General features: G+C 41.9%; 2 protein-coding genes and 1 long non-coding RNA gene across 4 annotated transcripts; 1 reads left to right on the top strand and 2 right to left on the bottom strand.

Moving 5' to 3' along the window:
• The first annotated feature begins 891 nt into the window (after positions 1-891).
• Positions 892-23358, top strand: LOC129751594 (titin). Of its 2 annotated transcripts, XM_055747196.1 has the most exons (7): positions 892-1062; positions 1127-1331; positions 1404-3620; positions 3918-4093; positions 4152-4362; positions 4429-4572; positions 22678-23358. In XM_055747196.1, exons 2-7 carry the CDS (start codon positions 1158-1160, stop codon positions 22831-22833), a joined length of 3078 nt encoding a protein of 1025 aa, XP_055603171.1. In that variant the 5' UTR covers positions 892-1062; positions 1127-1157; the 3' UTR covers positions 22834-23358. The 2 variants fall into 2 exon arrangements, with proteins under 2 accessions (XP_055603171.1, XP_055603170.1); XM_055747195.1 differs by having other exon boundaries at positions 1127-3620.
• On the bottom strand, positions 4804-16994 carry LOC129751595 (U-scoloptoxin(11)-Sm6a-like). The gene is made up of 3 exons (XM_055747197.1): positions 16830-16994; positions 16367-16763; positions 4804-10907 (listed from the first exon to the last, which is right to left on the bottom strand). Exons 1-3 carry the CDS (start codon positions 16923-16925, stop codon positions 10705-10707), a joined length of 696 nt encoding a protein of 231 aa, XP_055603172.1. The 5' UTR covers positions 16926-16994; the 3' UTR covers positions 4804-10704.
• LOC129751596 (uncharacterized) lies at positions 20424-21180 on the bottom strand. Its single transcript, XR_008738750.1, has 3 exons — positions 20790-21180; positions 20572-20699; positions 20424-20511 (listed from the first exon to the last, which is right to left on the bottom strand). It is a non-coding gene; the product is annotated as an uncharacterized LOC129751596 (long non-coding RNA).
• Positions 23359-23561: the final 203 nt, after the last annotated feature.

Below are 23561 nucleotides of genomic sequence, written 5' to 3'. Positions count from 1 at the left end.
ACATGATATCTGAGTCCTGAGACCTGAGACTTGAAACCTGAGACCTGAGACCTGAGACCTGAGACCTGAGACCTGAGACATGAGACATGAGACATGAGACATGAGACCTGAGACATGAGACATGAGACCTGAGATATGAGACCTGAGACATGAGACCTGAGACATGAGACATGAGACCTGAGACATGAGACCTGAGATATGAGACCTGAGACATGAGACATGAGACATGAGACCTAAGACATGAGACCTGAGACAAAAGACATGAGACATGAGACCTGAGATATGAGACCTGAGACATGAGACATGAGACCAGAGACATGAAACATGAGACCTGAGACATGAGACCAGAGACATGAAACATGAGACCTGAGACATGAGACCTGAGACAAGAGACATGAGACCTGAGACATGAGACATGAGACTTGGGATATGAGACCTAAGACATGAGACATGAGACATGAGACCTGAGACATGGAACATGAGACCTGAGACATGAGACATCAGACGATCTAATTGATTTTGTTTTTTATCTTAAAAATAAACTATCATTGTACGCAAATTTTTAAATAATCATGGTTCTTTCGCATTTTTTTAGTAACGTGCTTTTTTGCTCGAATTTTTTAATTAAAATGGTTTTTTTTTCTTGGATTTTCGAAATTCGGGGTTTTTTTTACGCGGATTTTCGAATTAACGAGGTTTTTTATTACGCGGATTTTCGAATTAACGCGGTTTTTTTTTACGCGGATTTTCGAATTAACGCGGTTTTTTTTTACGCGGATTTTCGAATTAACGCGGTTTTTTTTTACGCGGGTTTTTTTTACGCGGGACCAAATACCGCGTAAAAAAAAACCTGAGTGTATATAGATTAACGGCAACACTGCTCAATTCTGACGTGCTGCGATTTTTGAACAAAATTAGTGCGGGTTGCTTGGATGCTCGATTTCATGGGCTAAAATCGTTGTTTTTTGAATAAATTGCTGTACTTTGACAAGCCGAATCGTTAATTTACAAGGGTAACAAAACTTCGCAGATTTGATTCGATTCCTAAATCGAAATATTCGGGTGAGTGATGTCTTTGAGTAAAACCTGAACTTCATTTTGTTTACATTTGGATTTCCACTTTCAGACTCACGCAATCTCGGATTGATGCAGCAAGAATGAGTTTCCAGGAACCAAATCGAAGCAACAGTTTTGTTCATCTCGTTGACGATGGAACACTGAGCTCTCCCCGGGCAGTCGGAGTTGGACGGAATGAATTGGTCATGAGCGATGACGAGGGAAAAATAATTACGACGCTTGAATCGCCGAAAGCCGCGCCTTCCAGTGATAAGGTAATCATTCACAGTCAAACTATTATTAAAAAACCCTATGAATTAACTGGTTCACCCGGTAAAAATGCTAAGGCTGAAGTAACAGGAGCTTCCAAAAACGAAGGCTTATTGACTCAAATGAAAAGTCGTCTGAGTAAACAAATAGAACTGAAGAAGGTGTTGTCTAACCCAAAGCCACCAAGTACAGCTTCCTCGAAACCGCTTGATGTTAGTGGCTCTATTGAAATACCGCAGGATTTGATTTTGAGTAGTGATATTCCCGCAACACCGTTAACTGCTGGTGAGGCTAAGGAATTAGAGGATGATGATTTGATTGCTATACTGGAAGGTGACGATGTCGAAATCACTGAAAACGCTACTGAAATTGAAGTTCGAGTTGGAGGAAGCAATGATGGAGATTATACCGACGAAGTGTTAGAGGAGATTCAAATTTCTTTCTTCGATGAACAGGATATTCAAAATGATAAGACAAAAGAAAAAGAAGCTGCTGCACGTCAGTTAGCAAGTCTACCTATCTTCGCTAAAGGTCGGAAACCAAAGCCTAAACCGGAAAAAATGTCTGAACAACAATCTAAACCGGAGAGAAAACCTGAACCGCAATCTAAACCAGAAGGCCCAGTACCAGTCAAACCGAAACCTAAAGAAACTTATGCTACGGCAATACTCAGAGGACAAACTACAATCACACCTATTCCGAGGCCTATGCTGATCCCCAAAGAAGAACCTCTTGATTCGCCGTCTACAGCTAAAATATTGACGGTTTCTAAAAATCCATCACCCATTAAATCCCCTATTACGCCATTGGCAACTCAAAAATCGTCCCCTAGAGCCGTTGATGTTGTTGAAAAACAAACATCAAAAGAACTTATAAGTTCATTGGTTTCGGATTGGGATGATGATCCCACGCTCCCGGTTCCATTGAAGGAAGAACCAAACAGTCCCGCACTTTCCCCTCCTAAAAAAGCGGCTTCCAGTCCGATGGCTCCGCCACCACTACCACCAACACCCGTTTCAGTCGAGGAACCGAAACGATCCAGAATAATTAAAAAGAAAATTATTTGGGATCCAGACAATCCAGACACGCATCAGTCCTTTGCTAGCTTTGTGAAATCAAACCGGACAAAGCCTTTGCCTGTTTTGCCAAAGGTTTCAGCCGAAGCACCTGTTATTTCTACGCGGGTATCAATTCCTGGAGGAATTCGTCGCAAACGGGCCGAATCCGTTGCCGTTCACATGATCAAGGATACTCCCCTTTTCGTTCCGCCTTCTAAAGTTAAACGTGCGACTACTCCGGAACCAATCATCAAGCAACCCAAAGTTTTGCCAACGAACAATGTTAGGAAAAAGAAATCTGAGATAGACAAGCTGTTGGGCGATGAAGGGGCTATCAATATGTTGTATGATATCGAATGTGAAAATAGCAACAAAGATCTGCTTAAAGATTCCAACATGGAAGTTGATGACGAAGACGAAAAGCTTTTGGCTAAAGCCAAAATTATATCCGATGCAATCAAACAGACCACTTCACCAAATGAAGTAGCTGTCCATACTTCGCGAGCCCGAGCAAAGCGAGCATCAACACCTCAGCAAACATCGACTAGTCCAGCTCCTACGCCGATTCCTACGGCTACAACCAGTACGGTAAAGAAAGCTGGACCAGGACGTAAAAGAAAACAAATACTAAACAAATCCGCAGATTGGGACTACGTTTACAAATCCCAGCAAACCTGCGAAGATGCTATGATTATTCGTCGACGTTCGAACAGTTCTTACTCCAGCTCTACCAGTCCGAGACGGCTTAGCTTTGATCAACCGCCTACAACAAATTTACAAGAGTCTGCAGAAGAAACTAAATCTAAAGGATTTCAATTCGTCAAACCACCTTCAAAACCATCAACCAAGCCTTCCGAGAACATCAAAGTGGATTCGTCGCTAGTGACAAATATGAAAGGCAAACTCAGCAAAGTTTTGGGATCGAAACTCAAAAAGGAAGCCGGTGAAACTCCGCCACAAGAGAAGAAACCCAAGCAGATCCCATCCAAACAAAAACCTATGAGTGTGGGAACCGAAACCTCGCCATCCACGTCCGGTACTGTACTGGCTACGACAACGACCACCATGGTTAGAGTCGAAGAAAACGGCATCAACTCGCAAGATGGACCTGAATCCTTGCAAGAAAAGTTGAAGGATCTCAAATTAAATGAGATAACCTGCCGGAGCTGTGGGAATTACACCGAAATAGTGTTGGCTCCACAAGAAACCAAACTCAAGGATGTTTTTACAATTGAGGTAAGAATCAATTAATTTTAATTTTAAAATCTAGCTTTATGTTTTCCTTCGTAAAAAGCACTAAGAGGGAGATGATAGACGTTTCATTAATCTCAAATGGAATGTACGATTTCTTTGTTTCTACTGTTTTTTTACAAAATAAAATCTGTTCCTGAATTGATAACTGCATTGTTCTGATTTTTTTCTGTTCAAATTTTTCCAATAATTTCGGGATTATGAATAATAAAGAGCAATCATCTAAATTACAATCCTAATATTGTGGGTATCCTACTAATTTTTTTTTATTTCACACACCAGCTTATGAATGAGGTTAAAGCGGTTCTTAATCTGCTCAAGACTGATGTTAATACCAGAGCTGTTCTCATAAGATCGAATGGAAAGCAATTTTGTAGGGGTTTGGACGTCTCCTACCTAATCCAAACTAACGCTGAAAAACGGAAAAATGCTGCTCAAATTCTCAGTGGACATTTAAGGTAAGTAACAGTGTACCGGCTTCCTCGTTGCATAAAAATGATTAATTTGTATTTCCAGGAATTTTCTCCAGACATTGGCCCTTTTCAATAAGCCACTTGTAGCTGCAGTTCAAGGTGACGTTCTAGGCCTTGGGGTCACAATTCTACCGTTGTTTGAAATGGTGATCGCTGCCGACAACACTTCATTCTGTACACCTTACACTATTTTCGGGCAGCTCCCGGAGGCAATGAAAATCTTCACAAGCTACAAGAATTTGAAACCCAAAGCGGTATGATAAAATCCTTTGGATTTTTTTTTGAGCATAAACTTACTAAATACTCCTCTCTTCTACCAGATAACCGACTTGCTGTACCTGAGCAAAAAAATTATGGCCCCCACTGCTCTTGACTATGGAATTGTGACTGAGGTAGTCAATCCAGAAAAACTGACGGATAAGGCCAACAATATCACGAAGAAACTAGCATCGCTTTCATCACAAGTAAGTAGCATTTATGTTTAATTTTATGATTTATTGTGTTCGATTTCCGAAAACTTTTACACGCAATGGGTGGCAGCAACTGTTAGTCATAAGGGGATTTTTTTTTATTATCTGACGGGTTTGCGCCGGGGGTCTTCAGATTTTCCCCAAAATTGAAAATTTAGTTCATTTTTGCGACTTAAAAACACATGTATTTTTTCAGATTTCTAACATTTTTATTTGGCTAGTGAAGTAGACAATGTGCAACTCGAGACCCCATACACCCAACCTTCGGGTAGTGGTCATATCACCTCTTGTCTGCAACTCCGATTCTCTACCTCCCCGTGGTGCTAGCTGGGGTGCGAGCAACCTTAGCGGAGATCGGGTACCCAACCCTGGTGGATGCTTTGGTCGCATGCAGAATGAGTTAGGGGGCTTCGTACGCGTCTGTTCTCCATGTTAGGGGCGGCGTACGGAGTGCAACAGCGTCCTGGTGGTGTTCGGGACCCAAAACAGCAACATCACGACGGTCCTCCTGCGAGATAGTGGGGTTAGCTGCGGGCCTTGCGAGCCTGTGACTACTAAAAAACTTAAGCAACGAATAACGAACAACAAATTTCGGATGGAAATCGGCAAAGACCCACGCGACGAAAAGGGACTAACGATTGGAAACTTGGAACATGGAACTGCCGATCTCTAAATTTTGTGGGCAGTACCCACGTGCTCTCCAACGAATTGAAGAGCCGCAAATTCGACATCGTAGCGCTGCAGGAGGTATGCTGGAAGGGCTCCACGGTACGAACGTACCCAGATGGTCGTGCCATCTACCAGAGCTGCGGCAACACACACGAGCTTGGAACAGCTTTTATAGTGATGGGAAAGATGCAAAAGCGCGTGATCGGGTGGTGGCCGATCAACTCACGAATGTGCCGGTTGAGAATCAAGGGCCGGTTCTTCAACATCAGCATCATCAACGTGCACAGCCCTCACCTCGGAAGTACCGGTGACGACAAAGACGAATTTTACGCGCAGCTGGAGCGTGAATACGACCGTTGCCCAAAACATGATATCAAGATCGTCATCGGGGATTTCAATGCTCAGGTCGGCCAGGAGGAGGAATTCAAACCGACAATTGGAAGGTTCAGTGCGCACCAGCTGACCAACGAAAACGGCCTCAGACTTATCGATTTCGCCGCCTCCAAACGAATGGCCGTACGTAGTACCTTTTTTCAGCACCGCCTCCCACACAAGTACACCTGGAGATCACCGTACCAAACTCAATCACAGATCGACCACGTTTTGATCGACAGCCGGCACTTCTCGGACATCATCGACGTCAGATCTTGTCGGGGCGCCAACATCGAGTCGGACCATTATCTGGTGATGGTGAAGATGCGCCCAAAACTCTCCGTAGTGAACAACACGCGAAACCGGCGCCCGCCTCGGTTAAATATCGCGCGACTGAAGCAACCTGAGGTCGCGGCAGACTACGCGCAATCGGTCGAAGCAGCGCTGCCGGCAGAGGGCGAGCTTGACGAAGCCCCTCTCGAGGACTGTTGGGATACCATCAAAACAGCCATCAACAGTGCTGCGGAGAACGTCATCGGTTATGTGGAGCGATCTCGACGGAACGACTGGTTCGACGAGGAGTGTAGGAGGGTGATGGACGAAGAGAATGCCGCGCGGGCGGCAGTAGTGCAGAGAGGCACCCGTCGAAATGTGGAAAATCACCGACAGCGGAAGAGGCAGCGAGTCCGACTTTTCCAGGAGAAAAAGCGCCGCCTGGAGGAGGAGGAGCTCGAGGAGCTGGAGCAGCTGCATCGTTCCCAAGAAACACGAAAGTTCTATCAGAAACTCAACGCATCCCGCAAAGGCTTCGTGCCGCAAGCCGAAATGTGCCGGGATAAGGACGGGGGTATCCTGACGGACAATCGTGAGGTGATCAAAAGGTGGAAGCAGCACTTCGATGAACACCTGAACGGCGCACATGCAGGAGATCAAGACGGTGGGGGAAGGTACATCGCCGGCGTAGCCAACGACGAAGACGAGCCACTCCCAACGATGAGTGAAGTTAAGGAAGCCATTCGCCAGCTGAATAGAAACAAGTCGGCTGGGAAGGATGGCATCGCAGCTGAACTCATCAAAATGGGCCCGGACAGGTTGGCCGATTGCCTACACCGGTTGATAATCCGGATCTGGGACATTGAACAGCTACCGGAGGAGTGGAAGGAGGGGGTAATATGCCCCATCTACAAGAAGGGCGACAAATTGGACTGTGAGAACTACCGAGCGATCACTGTCCTCAATGCCGCCTACAAAGTGTTGTCCCGAATCCTACTCCGCCGCCTAACGCCACAAGCAAACAGATTCGTGGGAAGTCATCAGGCCGGCTTCATGGAGGGACGGTCTACGACGGACCAGATATTCACATTACGGCAAATCCTCCAAAAATGCCGTGAACACCAAGTCCCTACGCATCATCTATTCATCGACTTCAAAGCCGCATACGACACGATCGACCGTAACGAGCTATGGAAAATCATGGACGAGAACGGCTTTTCCGGGAAGCTGATCAGACTGATCAAGGCGACGATGGATGGAACGCAGTGCTGTGTGCGGATTTCGGGTGAATTGTCGAGTTCATTCGAATCGCGCAGGGGGCTTCGACAAGGTGATGGTCTATCCTGCATGATGTTCAACGTGGCGCTAGAAGGTGTTATTCGACGAGCGGTGGGCGAAATGCGGGGCACGATTTTCAACAGATCCAGTCAACTTATCTGCTTTGCCGATGACATTGACATAGTCGGCAGATCATCTGCGGCGGTGGAGGAGATCTACCGCAAACTGAAACGCGAAGCAGGAAGGATTGGGTTGATGATTAATACGTCCAAGACGAAGTACATGCTGGCCTGCGGATCCGAGACCGACCGAACCCGCTTGTCCAGTAATAACAAGGTCACGATCGACGGCGACGAGCTGGAGATAGTCGAAGACTTTGTCTATCTCGGCTCACTGGTGACCGCAGACAATGACACCAGCCGTGAGATCCGGAGGCGAATTATCAGCGGAAGTCGTGCCTACTATGGACTCCACAAGCAACTGCGGTCGAGAAGACTTAGCCCTCGCACAAAGTGTAACCTGTATATGACGCTTATTAGACCGGTTGTTCTCTACGGGCACGAGACATGGATATTGCTCGAGGAGGACCTGCGTACACTCGGAGTATTCGAGCGACGAGTGTTAAGAACCATCTTTGGCGGCGTACAGGAGAACGGAGTGTGGAGGCGAAGGATGAACCACGAGCTCGCGCGACTCTACGGCGAACCCAGTATCCAGAAGGTGGTTAAGGCTGGCCGGATACGCTGGGCAGGACATGTTGCGAGAATGCCGGACGACTGTCCTGCAAAACAGGTGTTCGCTACGAATCCGGTAGGAACAAGACGAGCGGGGGCGCAACGAGCGAGGTGGTTAGACCAAGTGGAGCGTGATCTGGCGAACGTGGGGTGCCCGAGAAATTGGAGAACGGTTGCCATGGACCGAGTGAATTTTAGGAATTATGTTCGTCAAGTTATGTCGTAAGACGGAATACTATGTAAATAAAAATAAAACATTTTTATTTTTTGAGTAAGCTTCGGTTAGATTTTTTTGTAAATAAAAAATAAGCATTTTTCAAAGCTACATAACTCAGTTGTTTCTCAACGGAAATTATAAAATAGCACATCAAAATGCATTGAAATTTTATCAGCTTTCCAAATAGAATAGTTGAAAAAAAATAAATAATGACCTTCAACATGAAAAGTTGTAAATAAACTTTAAATGGCGTCTAAAAGTACCGTCTGCACCACCGAATATTTTGCAAAAAATACTATTGTATAGCTCGATTCATGATGCAACTTTCATATGAAGACACCAAAGTGGGCCATTAACACCTTGAAGAGTTATGAAAGAAATAATGACAACAAATCTCTTTTTTTTGCATCGAAAACAAACAATGGTCGAACAACTGCACTCACATATGGAGAAAGCAAGCACTTCTAACAACAAGGAAACAAAAGAATTTATCAAAGCTGGTAAAAAACACTATTTTTTCGTCCTTTTCAGACTGCCCTTACTCGCATAACAGTCCCATATGAATTTTCGTCATTTTAGGTCAACATAAGGCTTCAACATAAAAGACTAAAAAAGAGGTTTTGTTCTAGAAATTTCGAAAAAAATATCAATTCGTGGCTGTCCTAGATGAAATATACCTGAATAACAGTCCCATATGTGAAATACCACGGATTTGGTTACTTTTCAATGTTTCTTTCGGCGAAATAGTCTTTGGTTTATTGCTTTGAATCATTTAAACATTTTTTAAACTCACTTGTTGTCGAATGATGCACACTAGTTTTCGAAGGCAGGCCTGACTTTCTTAGGAATGACTTCCTGAGCGAAAAACTATCGGATGCAATCAAAAATCGTAAAAAAATTCAACTTACAATGTGGAATTCATGATATTTTTTGCAAAAGTATGTTTCTTTTTCTGACAAAAGCATTTAGAAGTTCAAAAATGATCAAATTTAAGTCTTAGAAAGTAGCTTGGTGAGAAAAATATATTTTGTATGGGACTGTAATGCTAGTAGATTCGAAAAAGGTTTCAAATATGGTCGATTAACAGTCCCATAATGAATAAAAATGGTGCTCTCGACCTTACCAATAACCCAATTTCGAAAATTTCAGGCCTAACGATTTATTATGACAACCTAGAAACGATTTTCGTTTATGCTGAAAGTGGTGGTCACAATTTAAAAATATATTCCAAAACAGAAAAAGCTGATTGTCTCGCTTGCTTATTTTTGTATATGGGACTGTTATGAAAGAAGGGGCGGTAGATTATTGCAGCTTAACTGACTTCATATTATCTCCAAAAATCTAATAACGTATTTGTTTATACCTAGGTCACATCCAGTTATGCACATTTTACTGTAATTTTTGGAAGTTTATGCGCTAAGTTTTACATCCGTAATTCCCCAGATTTGATTTAAAATGGACGGTGGAACACTGAAGATTCGTGTGTGAGCGATCGAGATAGCAAAACACTGACGACGAATTATGTTCGTTCTAGTATGGTAAACCTCAAAACTGGGCGAATGTAGAAAACGAATACGGTAAAAGTATCATATTTTCATCATTTTACAGTCTGGGCTGGCCATACTGAGCTCTTTGATTATTTCTACAACATTTGTGCCACTTTCTCATACTTTTTGATCAATGGGAAAGGATTTTGGTGTCCAGTGCTTAGCTCCCGATATAAATACTATGTAAAGCACGTCTATATTTCATTTTTTTAATCACATTTTTGTGATCCCAAACACAGGGACTGAACCTTCTACTATTGGCATTGATTATGCTTCACAATGATCTTTGATCGAAAAATTAATAAGTTATATAGTATATGACCAGGTTGTAAAAGCAACATTCCCATTATTAGTAATATCACTTAAACAATACGATACTCAGAATTTTGGTTAAAATTTAAAGTCAGTTTTGCTGCAAACACTCTACAAAGTTCTTTTGTTTCCATGTTGTTAGAAGTGCTTGCTATCTCCATATGTGAGTGCAGTTGTTCCACCATTGTTTGTTTTCGATGCAAAAAAAGAGATTTGTTGTCATTATTTCTTTCATAACTCTTCAAGGTGTTAATGGCCCACTTTGGTGTCTTCAGATGAAAGTTGGATCATGAATCGAGCTATACATTGTTATTTTTTGCAAAATATTCGGTGGTGCAGACGGTACTTTTAGACGCCATTTTAAGTTTATTTACAACTTTTCATGTTGAAGGTCATTATTTAATTTTTTTCAACTATTCTATTTGGAAAGCTGATAAAATTTCAATGCATTTTGATGTGCTATTTTATAATTTCCGTTGAGAAACACCAGAGTTATGTAGCTTTGAAAAATGCTTATTTTTTATTTACAAAAAATCTAACCGAAGCTAACTCAAAAAATAAAAATGTTAGAAATCTGAAAAAATACATGTGTTTTTAAATCGCAAAAATGAACTAAATTTTCAATTTTGGGGGAAATCTGAAGACCCCCGGCGCAAATTGTCAGATAATAAAAAAAAATCCCCATAAGCAAACCTTAAAATTAACAAAAAAAAAACCCATTCTATCACCACCAATCGTAATCGTAGATCGGCATGCATCGTGCCATGTAAGCTGGTCCTCGATAAAACAGTTCGCTAACTTCGTTCTGATCCTCATCGATATCAAATTTACACTGGTGAGACATCGGACAGGAGCAACGATGAAAAATAAATCCATAATCGCGTCTGGCGTATCCACAGAAGTCATACGGTTTACATCGATCAAGAGCTGCAAAAAAAACATGAAATATTTATAGATGAAATGCATTGAAATTATCGTGATCTAAAAAAATTAAGGGAGAGTAGGGTGTCGTGGATCATGTCAAGGGTTATCATTGGCCACCTCAATATCTCGGATGTATGTTGAGATAAAACTTCAATCCAACTGTCATTATTCATCGCTCTGTTCAAACATATTGTAGACCTGTGTACGCATTAGGTATATGCTCCTTTAATTTAACTAAAATAAATATCTCACGTGCGCTTTCATTGCGATTTTTTAAACAGCTAAAGGATTCAGAGAGAATGGCTGCAAAGATAGGAAAACAACCTTAAAATTTGCATCTCACATCGAGAATATGTTTTCCAGACAACAAATATTCTAAATGGTAAGAAGTTTTACAAAAAAACTACAATTTTTTCATGCACGCGCCAATCGCATCGTTGAGAAACCTTACTGTGTGACTGTAAGCATGATAAACAAGTGTAACAACGAGTGCGCCGCTATACCAAACGGGAATATGTTCTCCCACCATCGTGTTGGCGTTTGAAGTGCTAACGATACACGACTACGTCAAATGTCGCGCCGTTCAAATGTTTGGCTGCGCAGCGCACATATTTCGCTATATATTCGTATCCCGGTAACTGCTGGAGTGAGACAAAGATGTATCTTATCACTGCTGCTTTTTCTCATCGTAATGGATGAAATCTTGACTGAACGATTGACCAAACCGAGGATTGCCGTGGGATCCTTCGACAATGGAGCAGCTGAACGACCTTGACCTGGCAGACAATATTGTTTTGCTCGCACAAAGACATCAAGACATGAAGAGCAAACTCAACGACCTCACCGAAGGCAGCAGATCTCAAAATCAATGTCGGAAAGACCAAGTCGATAGAAATCCACACAGTAAATCCTTCTAATTTCGTCGTAGCTGGACAACAAGTTCAGAAAGTGGAGTGCTTCCAGTATCTTGGTAGCCAGATAACGCCCCTCCGGAACATCTGGCGGTCACGACAAATCTTTCTACTTGGAGGTCTTTTATCACGGCCCTATGCACCGGAGGATCGGCGCGGGAACATTACGTAAGTAAGTAAGGACAAGATCGTTCAGGTGCTCCCGATACATCCCTGTCTGGTGAATAAACCCATTGGACTCAAAATCCCGGAATAAAAATACATCCCTGTCTCACTCCAGCAGACACCGGGATTGGTTCAGACACCGAAGGTAGAACATGTACGACAACAGGAGCACGCCCCTGGAAGACAACACAATTCGACCAGAACGTCTTTGTCAAAGTGTTAAACTGGGAGCGGAACTTGGAAAACCTGTCCGCTTGGAGAACCAAGCGGAAGGACACTCGGCAACCCGTCTACTGGTGGACGACGGAAATCGCGGACCTGCGTACTAGCTGCCTACGGGCTAGGCGACATATGCAGAGAGCGAGTTCCCCGTCAGCGAGAGCGGAGCGAAGAGTGCCCTACACAATTGCGAGGTCTACCCTCTACAGGGCTATCAAAACGAGCAAAAAGGCACGATTCAGGCAACTCTGCGAGGACGCCAATGACAACCCCTGGGGCGACGCTTACAGGATTGTCATGGCCAAGACGCGGAGCGGTGGTGCGCCAAAGGAATCGTGTCCGAACAAACTTCGAGAGATCGTCAACGAGCTGTTCCCACAGCACGAGGAAGTTACATGGCCGAGGGCCCATATGACTGGGATACGAGTGAGGAGCAGATTTCGCTGGAGGAACTAAGACATCGCTAAGTCCCTTCAGTTGAACAAAGCTCCGGGTCCGGATGGCATCCCTAATGTAGCAGTGAAGGCTGCGTTCATGGAACATCCTGAAATGTTCCGGTCATCCCTGCAACAGTACGTGGGTGATAGGGTTTTCCCAGACGTGTGGAAGCGGCAGCGCCAAAACCGGGCGAGCCACCAGGTGACCCATGAGCATATTGCCCGATATGTCTCCTGGATACTGCTGGAAAGGTGTTAGAGAAGGTGGTACAGAGCAGGATCCAGCTATACACCGAAAGTGCGAACGGCCTATCCGAAGAACAGTTCGGAAAGGCCGCAGTACAGTGGATGCCATTCGACGTGTCATCGGAGGGGCAGACGAAGGTTTTGCGCAGTGGTCACCCTTGACGTGAAGAACGCCTTCAACAGCGTCAGTTGGGCAGCGATTGCGTCGTCGCTCATCCATATGAGGATTCCGGCATATATCTGTAGGATAGTGGAGTGTTACTTCCGTAACCGCTAACAACAGTATATGACCAGCGAGGGACTAGAAAAAGTGATTGTCTCGGCAGGGGTTCCAAAAGGATCTATACTTGGCCCGGTATTGTGGAACATTGTCTACGACGAACTGCTGAGCCTTCGTTCCCCCACGGGAGTGAGACTTGTGGGATTCGCCGCCGACGTGGTTTTCCTGGCATCGGGCCCATCAACCGGTGAGGTCCAGCTACTCTCCACAGTAGCTTTTAAGAAGGTGGAAAGTTGGATGTGCTCCAAGAGCTTGCGTCTGGCTCACCACAAGACCGAGATGGTGCTGATCACCAACCTGATTTCAGCACAATCAGGAACGGTTGCAGCTAGACCGTGCGCAATCGAATCCAAGCGTGGGATCAAGTACATGGAGGTAATGATCGACGATCGGCTGAGCTTTATGGCCCACATCGACTACGCCTGTAAAAGATCGGCAATGGCGACAGCAGCCCTCTCACGGGTCATGTCGAATAACTCGGCGATCCGCTGCAGCAGAAGGAGGGTCCTGGCGGGTGTGACCTCTTCCATTTTGCGGTACGGAGCGGCAGCCTAGAAGGCAGCCTTGAGCAGGCAGTGTAACCTGCAAAAGCTCTGCAGTGTGCAGTGGCTGATGAAACTGCGAGTAATCAGTGCATACCAAACGGTGTCCTTGGTAGCTGCTGATGTTGTGGCGGGAGTCATGCCTATCTCGGTCTTGCTAGAGAAAGACATATTCTGCTAGGAGCACAGGCACATGCACGATGTGCGGAAACATGCCAGAAAGGCCTCAATGTCCAACTGGCAGCACCAGTGGGACAGATCGGAACGTGGCCGGTGGACTCATAACTTGATCCTTAACGTCGGATCCTGGATGGATCGGAGACATGGAAAAGTGGATTTCTGCATGACACAGTTCTTGACTGGTCACGGATGCTTCATGCAGTACCCCCATCGGTTTGGACACGTGGCCTTGCCATTCTGCCTAACCTGCGGTGACACAATAGAGACACCAGAGCACGTAGTGTTCAACTGTTCGAAGAGTACGCGCTAACATGCTTGCCGCCTGCGGACCGGACATGACAGCCGACAACATCGAGCGGAGGATGTGTGAGGATGCCAATACTTGGCGCGTGGTCAGCGATGGGTTCACCCGGATCATGACTGCCCTGCAGAGGAGTTGGACGTGTGCTGTGACAGGCGCGAGTCTAAGATAAACTGCTCTCGATTCGGCACACGGTGGGCAGCCAAAAAGGAAGAGAAAGACCGGACGACGGTCGGAGTAGAATGCCCTTCCGGCGGGGGGCATTCGAGTAGTGTGACTCTACTTTCTGCATATACCGAGCTGTTAGGTACGTCGCGAACGTTGTGTAGGATACCTCCACCGGCGCGCAGTATATAATGAGAACGCCAGACTATTTCGATAACATTTCGGTCTCGGTATGCGGAATTGTTGGTGCGCGGCTGATCCCAAAGATGACGGTGCAGCTCGATGCAAGTGGTGTAATCGGAATTTTAAGTTAGTTAGAGGTTTTTTTTACATTTTCGACTCGAGTTACATAGTTTTAAAAATTAAAAAAAAATCCTGCGTATCAATCTAATAATTTGTCGTTTAATTGGTAAAAATAACTGAAAAAATCATTTAAAGATCATTTACGACTAAAAGATAACTTAATCGATTTTCGTTTATATAGTTTCAAAAATAAATATTCGGAATTTTGTTTGGTTTTCTGTTTTGTAAAATCGCGAATTTCGTGAGACCATGCGGGAAAAAGTCGGGAAAATGCGGAAATCAAAAATATTGATTTTGAGTGGCCACCCTGAAAGTGCTTTCCCTAATCCGACTCCGCCGCCTAACGCTACAAGCTAAAAGATTCGTGGGAAGTCATCAGGCAGGCTTCATGGAGGGGCTGTCTACGACGGACCAGATCTTCACGTTACGGCAAATCCTCCAAAAATGCCTTGAACATCAAGTCCCTATGCACCATCTATTCATCGACTTCAAAGCCGTATACGACACAACCAACCGTGACGAGCTATGGAGAATCATGGACGAGAACGGCTTTTCCGGATAGTTGACCAGAATGATCAAGGCGGACGCAGATTTCGGTTTCATTCGAATCACACAGGGGACTTCGACAAGGCATCCTGCATACTGTTCAACGTGACGCTAGAATGTGTTATTCGACGAGCGGTGAGTGAAATGCTTGCACGATTTTCAACTTATCTGCTTTTCCGACGACATTGACATAGTCGACAGATCTTCTGCGGAGGTGGACGGGATCTACCGCAAACTGAAACCCGAAGTAGGAAGGATTGATTTAAGGATTAATACGTCCAAGACGAAGTATATGCTGGCCTGCGGATCCGAGACCGATCGAACCCGCTTTTCCAGTAATAACAAGGTCACGATCGACGGTGACGAGCTGGAGATAGTCGAAGACTATCTATCTATCTATCTCGGCTCACTGGTGACAGCAGACAATGACACCAACCGTGAGATCCGGCAGCGAATGATCAGCGGAAGTCGCGCATACTATCGACTCCGCAAGCAACTGCAGTTGGTAAGACTTAGCTCTCACACGAAGTGTAACCTGTTCATGCCGCTCATTAGACCGGTTATCCTCTACGGGCACGAGACGTCGACGAGACACACTTGGAGTATTAAGAATCTTCTTTGGTGGCGTGCAGAAGAACGGAGTGTGGAGACGAAGGGTGAACCACAAACTCGCACAACTCTAAGGCGAACCCAGTATCCAGAAGGTGGTGAATGCCGGACGACTGTTTAGCAAAACAGGTGTTCGCTACGAATCCGGTAGGAACAAGACGAGCAGGGGTACAACGAGCGAGGTGGTTAGACCAAGTGAAGCGTGATCTGGCGAATGTGGGATGTCCGAGAAATTGGAGAACGGTTGAAGAACATTGAAGTTTTTCACGTTTAAAAACCACTTTGCTTGCACGATTTTTTTTTTAATTAGTGTACGATTGAAAATTCATAAGTAATCACATGATCGCAAAGGTGAAAACTAGAGGCCTATCTATCATTTTTAACGATAAGTAAAACCATTGAAAAACATGAGCGAAGTCGAGGTAAATTTAAACAAAAAAAGTTACCTCTCCATTTTAATATCAATTACTAAAAATTATTTGATTTTGGACTAAAATAAAGTACCTACTACAAACTAAAACTAGACACTCGAAGTAATTCAACAAAGACCATCATTACCAACACATCGATAGTTATCCACCAAAGTCATCTCGTGCTTTTTTTCGTCAAAGTTTTCCCCAGTTTGATTGATGAAGGTCCAATGTTGCTGCTGATTGTCGCAAATGCATCGCACGACAATTGCCACATTCTTAACGCCATATTTCTGATAAAGCGTCTTTTTCTGCAACGCTATTTCGTTGGGCTTACACTTCTGCAACTTATTCAGCGGCGAACAAAATTTCATCTGCGTGCGACTATTAACATTCATGATATGGCCATGTTTAGCGTAGGTCACTGGACAGCTGGGCGTATTCAATGGACATCGACAAATTTTTTCAACCGCGCTCGGCATCCAGTAACGATGATGTACAATATTACACACCTCATGTTCACGGCAGGTTCCCGAAGGTGTGTCCTAAGAATTGGAAAAAAAATACAATTCACAAACTGTTTTTTTCAATTATTTATAAACTTCGCTTACATAATCTTCGTAATGATATCGAAGGGCCTGAACCGCTAAAACTGATGCAAAAATGTGCAAGAATAGCACGATCAACTTCCTAGCCAACGAATCCATTCCTACGGGCAAAGTCACATTCAAACGATCGCGACGCTAGATCAAGACTGAGCGCGCTCATGCGTCGCGTCGTGAAAATTCTTCCATCGACACACTCCGTCATTCGTCATTTCCCTAAAATCTCCAAAGCTGTGTATCTTAAAATTTAAGTAGGTTTGCAAAGACCAGCGAAACGAAAAAAAAAATAAAAGACCGGTAACACCTAGCCATGCGGATGCAAATCAGCACGAGACTTCCTCCTCAGTCATGGTTTGAAAAGGAGAGAAAAAAAAGAAAAAAACAGATTTTCCAAACCACGATGACGTAGACGCGGGACGACATGTGTGCATGCAACAAGTGCCGGAACATTTAGCGCGGGAAATAAATTATTTCATCAATTCGTTTGAGCTTTCCGCGGGTCCATTTTCATCCATTGAGTAAAATATGAGTGTAGGTTTTTATAATCGATCGGCTTGAGGGGATGCTACAGTAGGTGTCAAATTTGAAGTTTCCTGTTTCCTGTTTTCCATGTTTCAGATTTCGTCTCAGTAGAATTTCTAGTTTCAGAGGTGAAACGTTTCGAAATACCGCAATTTAACATTATGTAGTTTATTCGGAAGATAAACTTATCACCACATATTTTTCACATGGCCACCTTAAGGAAAACGCTTATTTATTATTTATTATTTATTATTAAAGTATCACCCCAAATCCATCCTTTACCCTTCCTTTTCCAAATATTTATCCTAATCCCCATTCCCTATTCCTTCCTTCTCTTTCCCCTAGAGGCAGTTAAGAGAGTTTTAAACTTAAGTAGTATTTAAGGAAAAGCAAACACACACTGCACTAAAAATAGTATCACCGTTTAAAGACCGTCAACAGTTTTTCAAACTTCTTCGGTCGTAATAAAGTCGAATAAAGTAAAAAAAAAAAAAACCATAAAGAACAGCTGTAATATGTGAATTACATCATTGTTTCGTGTTCAGACACTCAAATAGTCAATTGCCTAATTGAATGAAACTTGAAAAAGTAGATAAAAACGTTTAAAAATGCATTTTAAAAATTTTTGCCGAAAGCTGAAAACCAGTCACTGTAGAGGCATAATGAGAAACCCCCCGAGGCAGTATGAGCACCATTAATGAAGGCATAATGAGCGTTTTCTGCCGGGGATTCTAGCAGTAAATTCGACTTGATGAAGTCAACTGAATAATAGAGCTACAGCTTGGCTTGTATTGTCTGACGATTTGGCCTATTGGTAAGATGTCGGAGAGGTAATCAGTAGGCTCGAGTTCGATTCCTGGTCGAGGTGATTTTTTTTTTTCATTTATCATTCATGATCATGATTGCACTAAACGGTGAGGCGTAGATTCATCAAACAATGCAATAACAAAATAATCTAGGTCTGTTTGTAGAATTCAAAGAATTAATACATGCTCATACATTATATTTCTGGTGTTTTGTTTGACGGATGATGCTTTGATGTTATTAGCCGTATAATGAAACAATAAAAAAATCAATCATGAATGGTATGTGCAAAAAAAAATCCCCTCGAACAGAAATCGAACTCGAGTCTACTGATTGCCCCTCCGGCACCTTACCAATAGGCCAAATCGACAGACGAAACAAGTTAAGCTGTAGCTCTATTATTCAGTTGACTTCATCGAGTTGAATTCGCTGCTAGATTCCCCGGCAGAAAATGCTCATTATGCCTTCATTGGTAGTGCTCTGTTCGCCTCTAGTGAACAAATTAAAGTAAAAAAGCGTTTTAAAATTGATTAAAGTGAAAAATCAAAATTTTTATGATGTTGAAAATTGAGAAACAATGTGTAGATCATGTTGCAGTGCGTACATTTCAGATCAAGATGATCTAAAGGTCATGAAAGCTTATTTGGTGGTGCTCAAAAATTATAATATTTTCGTCACTTGAGAACCTAGCTGGTTATTATTTAATATTTCTGTAAAGATGCAAAGGATATTTCTTTTTTGGTGAAAAATTAATACTATGGGGAGTACGAAACAAGTCCTTATGAAAATTTGTCTAAGAAAATACGTACTTATGTAGAAAAAAGGAGTGCTCATTATGCCCTGGGTGCTCGTTATGCCCTCATCTCCCTTACGTGGATAACACCGACCAAAAGTCTGCTGGATTCAGACAAAGAAAGAATTTTTTTTCCGGGAACATCTTCCTGGGTAATAAACGAAAACAGTGGTATTGATATTGTTGTGAATATAGGAAAAAGTAATGAAAAAGTTTGTTATTTTGTTACCGAAACAACTCTTCAAGTACCACCCACCATCACACATTAGATCGTCGAAATTAGCCACGAAGGATCCATCTTTACCGAAGACTGATCTATTGAGCGTTGTTGATCGGTTGATTTTTGTCGAAACAATAATTTGGTAGAATTTACCTGTTAATGTTTTTTATGACTAAGAACCAGATTTCTTCGGAATCATTTTGATACTATACGATCAATTTTTATGTAAATTAATGTTTTAAGCATTACATAATTGATTTACTTCATTTTCTATCTCTCCTTTCCTTCAATTGTAAGCTCTGGGGCTGAATTTTGGTCATGGGACTCATATGCGAATATTTTTCCCATGGGACACATCAGGGGTCATATTTTTTTCGAAATTTTGGGAACAAACTTTGAACAAAAACTTGTTTTATAGGTAAATTGAAGCACAAAGAAGCGTTTTCTATCGATAACTCAAAATCGATGAAAATGCACATGGGACTCATATGCGAATAGGGGCAGTATACCTTGGAGATGCTTATTAGATTCTGTAAAGCGATACGGACAGATTCCGACAGCTTCTAAGCTGAAGAAAACACTTTTCGACACTGCTTTGAAAACTATATTTGAAAGTACTAATTTTCGACACTGTTTTTTATTTGGTTACAAAAAGCTGGCCTTTCCAAAACCAAATTTTGTTTTGAAAAACAAACATTTAAGTACGGAGTTGCAAAAAATATAAAATATGTCATGGCTCGTGAAACCGATATAGCTCAGAGCTTGAAAAACATTTCGTTGAAAGTCGCATGCTTTTGGATGCATGGGATGAAACACAACGTACAGTAATTCTTCCAAGATCGTGGAAAAAATGGAGTTATTTTCAAAAGCAAACTTGTTCACGAAGACGAAGTTTCCTTGGCTCATCTGTTTTATAAAAAAAGAAGCGATTATACAATTTTCCAACATGACATGGAGGAGGGATATGCTAGCAAAGCGCTTTCTGATATGTGTTCTCCAAAGAATAACTTCCTACACACTTAATCTTTTCTCCTGTGGTCGGAACGATTTCGTCCTGTATTTTCAACAGCTGAAATTACAGGACAAATCTCGGGACAGAAAATCACTACAGGAAAACAACTGTCAAAAATTACCTGTAGGGTCGAAACGATGTTCTCCTGTGGTTTTCAGGAAGGTTTCGAAATTATCCTGTAGCCTCGAGACTGTTTTCTTTCAAAATTTACATGTAAAATACGGATATATTTCGCACAAAAAACCCATGTTAAAATTGAATGAACTTTTATTGATGAATTTTTTTTAATAATATCAAATGGCTGCTGCATTCTGTTTGTATTCTTCCGGTATATTGCCTGAAAAAAAAACAATGGAATGTAATTCTTCATGTAACTATTTATTCTGACAACAAATACCTGAAACTTGGTGTGCAACAAAGTATGTTGCGACGGCCAATTTCAACGGCCGGTAGATCCCTTGGCGTAGAGGTTCCTCCCGCCTGGCTACCAGCATCACCGATGTTTCCGCTGAATCCTGGCCGCATCTATGAAATAGATAAAAAATAAGAATTTTCGATAGTGGTATCAAGTGAATTACTTCTTTTTTTTTTAAGACAACACAATTTACGGCTCACTTTTTTCACTGTTTTTCCTTGGCTGATGGATGGCTCGTCTGGAGGAAGTGTCCTAAATGGCCGTAAGAGCAACATTTCGCCGCTGATTTCCTTGATGTTTGCTTTGGGCTTTGTCGTCACAAATGGAAACTTTACGTTTCTTTCCGCCAAAGGCGAAAAAGAAAAACTATTTATAAAAAGCGAGACAAAAAACGGTTGACAGCTGAGGTTCTCCCGTGATACAGGACGATTGTGCGATCACCTGTACGTTCGTAGGAATTTCATCGCGAATTTCAGAAGAAATGAAGCGCCCCGAGATTCGAGAGGGGTTTCGTTCGAACTTCGTTTAAATCAAGCAATTTCCCTGTGATTCGGATAGTCATTATCCTGAGGGGGGAAATTGCAATCTTAGTGTGTACATCTTCCGTTTTTGTGACATTCTAAAACTAAATTTTAGAATCATTAAGATGACCTCAATAAAATAGCCAAATCCGCCATATGTTAGTTTATATTAGCGATGAGTAGGTGAGAAATCCTCGATAGCCAAAACAACTTCACAGCAACGCTGATTTGTTCGTAGATATCGATGTTGATCAAGCAAAAAGAGACGTGGATTAAAAATCTGTGGCATGGAAGAGTCAACCATGCGAATTTTTATAACAACGAGTAGACTTCTTTTTTATCCTTCGACGAGTTGGAGAATATGGCGAAGAATTTACCTGCATGGGCATGAAGACTTGGTATGTAGACATAAATCTGGTTTGAAAATTATGCTCAAGTAGCCTCTTCAAAATTTACGATCACAACAACCGGTTTTCAACTTTAATTTTTAATTTTATCAAGCGCAGCTCTATGAAATATTCGATAATTTATTTTTGCCTTTTATTCGAAAATATACTTTTGTACGTAACTGTTTGGTCCAGACGTGAATCCATTTCAACGAAAGAAAGGAGAGCCAAATCATTTCAAGTTTATGTTTTGGAAAGGTCTTAACTGACCTATTCGTTGAATTTATCATCAAACCCAAAGTCATTACGCTTTGAGAAGTTATCTTTTATTGAAGATATCTCATGCTTATTAGCCTATCAAATAAAAATACCAAAATTATTTGCCCATGACTTGATTCATCAATTGATGATAAAAATATCGTGATACTTTTAAGAATTCCTGTTTTTTTCACAGAGCTTATGAATGAACTCTAAATATTTAAGTGCCAATGAACATTTATAGGTACATCAAAAGCTGTATCCACACCTGTACATTTTGGCATATGAATCTATTGATATTTCCTTAAAAGCGATATATTTGAGTTGTCTAGTGTGAACATCTAGGAAAGGCGGTCCGCAGAATGCTGAATCAGATCGAAGAGAAGCAGATCCGACAATTTACACATTGGCACGTACCGCTTTTGAAGTTTTTTTTTTAAATCGGGCCAGCTCAGACAGTTGGGAGACATAAATAAACGCTCGGAAGTATTCATAAATGGTACTCAATTCAATCGAATGATTGGCATTTGGGTGTGCGAAGATGAGTGGGTTTGATTCTGATTTCAGTTGGAAAGATTTTAGAAGCAATAAAGTGTTGAACACATTCGATCGCTCAAATGGAAGGGGATAATTCAGATTGTTAAGATTGTTCAAGTTAAATATTTAATAACCAGCATAAAGGTTACAATACAGCCAATAAAACGTTTTTCCTATGATAAAGAGGCTTTTTTGGGGCGAATGCGTACAGACGATATTTTACAAAGGTTATTAGAAAATGCCAGCAACAATATTTCTACAAATGAACCTGGTTGTTTCATTTCATTATAAATCGTAATAAAAATCTGTTATGCTCTGACCATCTATCGTAGCCATACATTTATGATAAACTTTAAAGGAAAAAATTTAATTTCTTTTCTCTCCAGGCACTGAAATCAATGAAAGTAAATCTGCGCCAACAATTGTCACTTCGATTGGACGAAATTCTCGTCGCCGAACAGAAAAAGCTTATCCAGCACTGGACAACTGCCGAATGTCAGGAAAAGTTCAAGCAGTTTGTCGCTCGTGGCGGCGAATGGTGACCGGAGGATTCGTTTTCGTTGTAAGTAATGTTAATTCTTTTATATCATCATATCTTCAAGTTCGATCAAATTTGGGCAAACGACCTAAATAGTATCGCTTCTTTATCGTTACAACTCCTTTAGATTAGTTTTGATATCTGAGGGTTGAATTTTTGTTTTAACCAAACATTCGAACGAAATGATCCTAAAACCCATTTGCAATTTATTTAGTTATTAATATAAGAAGAACATTTGTTAGTTCGTAGTACGATATTTGATTTTTTTTTTCTTCATTTGTCATGGGTCATCCATACGAATATGACTTTAATTAGTATTAGAATTTCTTTGAGAGAAACCCTTTATAACTTAGACAAAGAGTCTATTTTTAGTGCAAATATGTTTCAAGTCTAAGACAACAGCAATTTAAAAAGAAAGCGAAATGGAAAGCTTAAATATATGCTAAAAGATTGTCAGTTTATGTTTAACAAAATTAGAGTACTGATTACAGAAATATAACAAATCAATATATTGTAAACTTTTTTCACTCATGGTTGTAACAGTTATGTTTCAATTCTGCAAGTATTGAGAAAGCCACTGAATAGTGAATATCATATAAATGATATTTTGAGATCCGAAACAATAGTATTAATTGATATTTTACAGAGTATACTCTTCTATAGATTGATACACTGCAAAATCCGCGCACTTGAGTACAAATCCATACGAACCTAAAAGTTAAAATTTACTCG

The sequence above is a fragment of the Uranotaenia lowii genome, chromosome 3 (genome assembly GCF_029784155.1).
Source record: "Uranotaenia lowii strain MFRU-FL chromosome 3, ASM2978415v1, whole genome shotgun sequence".
Taxonomy (NCBI): domain Eukaryota; kingdom Metazoa; phylum Arthropoda; class Insecta; order Diptera; family Culicidae; genus Uranotaenia; species Uranotaenia lowii.
Note: the sequence above shows the minus strand (reverse complement) of the source record. Positions and strands in the feature narration are given on the sequence as shown.

Coding starts and splice junctions, on each gene's coding strand:
- LOC129751594 (XM_055747195.1), top strand. CDS start 1,158: ATGAGTTTCCAGGAACCAAATCGAAGCAACAGTTTTGTTCATCTCGTT. Junction 3,621..3,917: donor AGGATGTTTTTACAATTGAG/GTAAGAATCAAT, acceptor TTCACACACCAG/CTTATGAATGAGGTTAAAGC. Junction 4,363..4,428: donor AGAATTTGAAACCCAAAGCG/GTATGATAAAAT, acceptor CTCTTCTACCAG/ATAACCGACTTGCTGTACCT.
- LOC129751595 (XM_055747197.1), bottom strand. CDS start 16,925: ATGGATTCGTTGGCTAGGAAGTTGATCGTGCTATTCTTGCACATTTTT. Junction 16,764..16,829: donor GATATCATTACGAAGATTAT/GTAAGCGAAGTT, acceptor TCCAATTCTTAG/GACACACCTTCGGGAACCTG. Junction 10,908..16,366: donor GGATAACTATCGATGTGTTG/GTAATGATGGTC, acceptor TTTTTTTTGCAG/CTCTTGATCGATGTAAACCG.